At 45.4% G+C, this 6,000-nt stretch overlaps 1 protein-coding gene across 2 annotated transcripts in view; it reads left to right on the forward strand.

Annotated features, from left to right (window-relative positions):
• The window catches only part of NALF1 (NALCN channel auxiliary factor 1), a 599,091-nt gene extending 593,900 nt beyond the window's left edge, over nt 1-5,191 (forward strand). Inside the window, exons 3-4 of one of the 2 annotated variants that reach the window (XM_078070097.1) lie at nt 2,516-2,561; nt 4,273-4,411. In XM_078070097.1, coding sequence (XP_077926223.1) covers nt 2,516-2,538 — 23 coding nt within the window. In that variant the 3' untranslated portion in view covers nt 2,539-2,561; nt 4,273-4,411. Of the gene's footprint in view, nt 1-2,515; nt 2,562-4,272 lie in introns of both variants that reach the window. The other variant, XM_078070096.1, reaches the window with a different exon arrangement.
• The last annotated feature ends 809 nt before the right edge of the window (nt 5,192-6,000 follow it).

A 6,000-nucleotide genomic window follows, 5' to 3' on the forward strand; every position in this document is an offset into this window, starting at 1 on the left:
AGGGAAGGAGGATTTGGCAGAGGGACAGTATCTGGAGCTGGGATGGCCCTTCACAGATACTCTGATGATTGGAGGCAGCTGCCCAGGGGCCCAGAGTCAGTTTCCACCTGCCAGCCGCATTCCTAGCTGAGGGTGTGAGTCAGGATGGAACAGAGCAGAACCTGGTAGAGAAAAGTGCGGTAATGTTTTCTAGGCAGACCCAACAGAAAAGAAATTGTTTTTAGGCATAAATCTGAAAGAATGGAAGAATGGATAAGGAGACAACAACCTAAACCTCTTAGAAACTAGAACGAAAACTGGTGCGCAGTAAAGGGTTTGTTGAAACCTTTGCTGACATAGCAGAGGGTAACCAGCAAACCAGATTCACATCCCAGACCCTCCGGACGCAGGGACAGAGGGCAGTCAATACTGTGGAGGAGGCAGCAGCATGAGCAAAGGGTGGAAAGTGGAGATCTGTTTAGAAGTCATCAGATCTCCACAGCCCATGCCCGCCCCTCCAACCCACCTGTTGCTCTCCCTCACCCCAGAGAAAGGCAGCTGCCTATTTCTTTATGCAAGGAGGACGGTTTTTTGGAGATGGTTGGAGAAAGTTGTTGGGTTGGGTGCCATCCGGGGGAGGTCAGATGGGAGAACCAAAATGTGGGTTAAATGAATGTGTGCACGCTGGATGCAGACTCATCCATCCCCAGCTCTCTTCTCCCATCTGGTTCTCAGAAAACCGGCGGCATAGCCTTTGCCCTCCCAGACAGATAACACTCAATGTGTTCTGTGAAATCTGACCAACGCAAAGGGAAGAAATGCGCAAGTTTCTCCATCTAAACAGTTCAGGCAGATCCCCTTACCTGGCCCCTCACAACACCTGCCTAGGTGTCCAGATTGCAGTGCTTTTTATGATGGGCATTCAATCAAGAATGCACAGCCTTCCCACATAAAAAATAAGAGAGAAACAAACAAAGAAGAAAAAATGGCTTGGAGAAAATGGGGCCCATGCAGGGAGGAAATAAAACATGACAAATAAAAGCACTGCAAATATCTCAGCGATAAAAGGATATATTGCAACTGTGAAATGAGAACAGTCAGTTCAAAAAAAAAAAAAAAAAACAACCCAACATTCAGAGTACATAAAAGAGCTCTCAGAAATTAAAATGTGATAGAAAAAAACTCAATAAAATCATTACACAATAAAGCTCACCAAATCCTCCAGAAAGTAGAGCAAAGAGATGAAGTGGCATAAAGTAGGAGAGATGAGATAAGAGAATTAAAGGACAGGTCCCAGGTGCCCGACAAGTGAAGGTGGGAGTCATGCTCGGAAATCTGAAGGATAAGAATTTCTGAACTAGAATTCCATGCTCAGCCAAACAATTAAATACAAGGTAGAATAAACACATTTTTAGGCACGCAGCATCTCAGAAATTCGTACCTATGAGCTTTTCCTTAGGAAGATCCTAGATGCCATGGTCCACCAAACCAAGAAAGGATGTAGAGGCTGTTCCTGAATAGCAAACCTATGGACAGAAGCCACGAGCATCCCCCACAAGGGCATTCACTGAGGCTGTCGGGCCACTAGCTGGGCACCAGGCATCAAAGCAACAGGTCCAGGTGGTAAAAGACTCCAGGCGATAAAGCTGATAGAACCCCCTATTCTGCTGAAACTACTGGGAAGTGTTTGCGGTTTGAAGTAGTAAGTACATAGGAAACTGTAAGCTAATGGTTAACTCTAGGAAAACCAGAGCCATAAGGAACAGAAAACTCAAGTTTACTGCATGTCTAAGTTAAGAATTGTTTGTATAACATCCTAATAAAGGGAGCCTTGTTGAACATACTACCATGCAGGGATGGGGGCGCATATGAGCTGAAAAATGAATATTATCCCCGATAATGTTGCTGTCATGTGTCCTAGGGGGAAGTCTTTCTAGAGACTGCATAAGAAAAGCATAAAACAGGTTATTTACAGAAATGTAGCTAAATACAGAAACAGCGAAAAGAGGTTCAAGTATTTGCCTCTGAAAAGGGAAAAATTGGGGATGGGGGAGGTGGAGGCACTTTTAAAGAAAGAGCTTGTGGAATTATTTGATTATTAATATATATGCATGTATAATTCTGGAAAAAATCTTATTAAAAGGATGGACAAGGGGAAAAGAAAGAGTATGAATTGTATCAGTCGAGAAGAGTATATTTATTGGCCTGAATGAACTGCCTTATTCTTTCTGAAACGACTTTAGTTATAAATCAGCAAACTAGCTTCTGAGCGAGTTTGGGAGAGCTTCTTATTTGGACGAAATCGTTAAGTATATTCTCATTATTATCATTCTAAAATGTTGATCTAAATGATCTATTCTTATAATCTTAACTATAAACTCTCATCTTTGTAGAATATAATTTTGGAAAACGTATACTTCAATAAATGATTAGTCTACTAGTGAGGTATCATATATGAAAAAAGAAAATATCATACATTAAAAATGTCGGAGCTGCAGACCTCATTAATTCAGTTTTTTTTCCATATTCTATCTAGGAGAAGGTGAAGTTTACCTTTGAATGCCTAAGAAGAAATGAATATTGTAAGCATCATTATAAGGATATCTTGGTCATTTCTTTAAAGGAAACTGAAGATTGCAGTGTATAATATCTTATTTAATAGATTCTCTTTTTTTAAACAAATATATATTGAGTGTATTCATGTAATAAATGCTTATTAAAGATCTATTTTGTTCAAGCGTTCTACTACATATTGGGAACACAAAGCCAAAATACTTCTTGCTTTTAAGGTGACAGGTGAATAAGGAAACTGACCTAAAATTAGCAATTGTGCTGAAAAGGACAGATAACAATTGCTCTATTGAAGAGTTACATAGAATGCACTAGCAGCCCAGGAGAGAGTACAGACTTCATGCAGGGAATTTCCGGGGAGCTGAACTTGAAGCATAGGTGAGAGTAAAGTCCATGGGTTGATGGGGAAAATTCCAGGAAGAGAAAGCAGCTTGGGCTGTGGGGAAAGTATCACGTGTTCTGGGAGGATGTCTGGAGCTACTGGTCAAGGAGTCTGAAGAGACAGGAAAAGATTTTTTAGATTGTATTATGTAGGTGGAGGCAAGGAGACACTATGAATAGCTATTATTATTAACAGTAGCCAAAAAATTTCAAATTGCTTCTCTATGCTAGGCACTAAGCCAAGCTCTTTACATATACAAAATCTTATTTAATCCTTACAACTACTCTATCCTCGCTTTTAAAGTTTCAAGCTTAAGGATAGCATAGTAAAATTTGTGTAGAAACTTTATTCTAACACTCTTGAGAAAATGTTGCTGTCAAGTAAAAAAAAAAAAGGATACAGAATGGTTTATGTAGCTACTTAACATTATATATAATAGAGCAAGAAACAAGATTGGTAAGATAAAGTGTGTTATTCTTTTCACCACTTTGAAAGTTTCTAAAATACCCATTTATCAATTTAAAAATAAGAACAATGTCTTCTTGTAGAGGAACGGGGTGGGGGGAGGAGGAGAGGGAAAGAGAAGAGATCTTTTGAGGAGGGAAGAAAAGAGAGAGAGAGAGCGAGACAGACATTCATGGGAAGGCAGACTAGCCGGGAGGTTGCAAACAGAACACCAAGAACAGAGAGACTCTTCCCACAATGGTCCAGGCCCAAGACAGGTATTCTTCAGTAGAATAGCAAACGGATGAATAAGAGCAATATTTAAAAAATGAATCCAAAGGAAATGGTCCCCCCCTTGGATGCTTAGTGGCTCTGCCCACCCACCAAGAAGGAGAGCGAAGACAGCGTGAGGTTGAGGAGAGGAAGTGATGGGGAGAGGCAGTTCCTAGAGCTATGATGCTATCCTCGGGGGGTTGTTTCACTTAGCACAACTAGTTACTGTTCCTTTATTGTGTTGTCTCAGTCAATCACATTCCTGGTAAAGAAAAAGGATGGTTGTGCAACCTTGGTCACCAAGTTGATCCAGAACCTCAGGTTCTGCTTTTGGACCAAATGAAACCTTTCATCCTATATTCATGACGACCCAGAACTTCCCCTGGCATGGCCTCCGGGAATATAAAGAGAGCACAGTGGGGGGCCTAAAAGTACTGGTCTGAGAGCGCAGTTGAGTCTGCATCCAGATTGTCTGGACTTGCCCCCCCTTACGAGGTGACAAAGTGCCTAACTGCCCCTAAGAGCCTGCGGCTCAGGACTTACAGTAACAGCTCCTCGCTGCTGCGCGCTCCTCCCCGCCGCTCCGCCTCGCTTTTAACCGGGCCCCTGTCTTCCTCCCCCAGGGCTCTACGAAACCTTTCTGACCACGGAGGACCCCGAATGCTGTGACATCAGGAGAGAAGAGCGCCCGAGCAAGCCCTCCAGAGGGACGCTGGGGACCAGCAGCGCCTGTCACAGGACGTCACTCACAGCGTCATCAGCAGCCAGACTGGGCAGCAGCAGACTCAGACTGTGCGTCCTCGTGCTGATCCTCCTGCACACAGTGCTCACGGCCTCCGCGGCGCAGAACAGCACGGCGCTGGGCGTGGGCGGCATCCACGCGCTGGAAGGGGGCTCGCCGCGCGACGAGTAGCCGGGGGCCAGCCCCGCGCCCCTGCCGCTCGGACACGCACGGGGGCTCTCACCCTCCCGCCGCTTCCCGCGAGGCCTTTGGGGCAAACCCGAGGAGGATGGGCCTGGATCCAGACGGGGACACGAACACGGCTTTTTATTGACTAAAAGGCTGTAAAGTGACTTAAATTTCTCACACCATTTTATACACTGTGTTTTAATGTTTGGAGGTTTTCTTTGCTTTCCTTTGGTTTGGGTTTATTTGTTCGTTTACTTTTTTGCACTTGTTACTACAGGATTTATTTTTGGGGATGGTTTCTCAGAGGTAAACTAAGTCTTCACTGTCTCTCTCTCTCTCTTTCTCTATATATATATTTCTAGTCATTGTGTGTGTTCATCAGATAGTTCTGTCTCTCTGTCCTGTCAGTTTCTATTAGAGGAATGATCGCTATGACCTCACGGTATAGCAAAATACAACAACAACAACAAAAAAATCATAAAAGATAAAAAAGACAAAAAAAAGAAAACAACAAAAAATACAAATAAAAAAACCCCCCGAACTCTTTGCTCCTGCCTCCCGAACCGACTGCCCCCGCCCCCCGGCCTCCCCCTGGCCTCCCCTGCCCCCAGCCTCCCCCCTCCGGCCTCCCTCCCCCCGGCCTCCCCCTGGCCTCCCCTCCCCCCGGCCTCCCCCTGGCCTCCCCTGCCCCCGGCCTCCCTCCCCCGGCCCCCCCCGCCCCCCTTGCCCCCCCCGCCCCCCTGCCCCCAGCAGACAACATGGCTTGCTTCTGTCTGTCTGCGCAGCCGCAGTTTGGGCGCGCACGCTCCGGGGCTCCGGGCCGCAGGCCCCCCCCCCCGCCAGGAGCAGAACTAGGGGTTCCTTTTTAGCTGAACAAACAAGTGCTCTCCATGGTAGGCGGAATCAGCCAGTTAACACGTTTTTTATGTTGACAACAAAATAAAAGCAAAGAAAAACCACCATAAACTATGTTGCTCCAGCTCCCCTTCCCCGAGGCCCCGTCCCTCGCTGGTTGTCAGGTGGCTGGGGGTCCGCCCCGAGTCACGATGGGGGCACGTGTCGGCGCTTGTGGGCCCTTGGATGGCAGCAAAGGGAGCGAGGACACAGATCTGGGTTTCTTTCTCCTCCGTTGCGGTTGTGGAGGAGACCGCCGAGATGCCCCAACACCCGCCGTATACAGAATACATACAGTTTTACCCCAGTATCTCCCCAACCTATAATTTTAAATTATTCCAGGTATAAAGTGTATGCAATTCTGCATTATCACAAAAGAACTTGTTTAAAAAAAATAGGTTAGCCATTTTCATTCAAGTGCAAAAACTTTGTCACTTTGAACACGCTCTAGATAGTCGGTGAGAAGAGGAGAAATCAGATCGCTCTGTTTGTATTTTTTCTTTTTGTGGGAACATTTCACCTGCTGAGTGTATATGAATTTGCTTTC

This window comes from Halichoerus grypus, chromosome 4, assembly GCF_964656455.1.
Source record: "Halichoerus grypus chromosome 4, mHalGry1.hap1.1, whole genome shotgun sequence".
NCBI classification, from domain to species: domain Eukaryota; kingdom Metazoa; phylum Chordata; class Mammalia; order Carnivora; family Phocidae; genus Halichoerus; species Halichoerus grypus.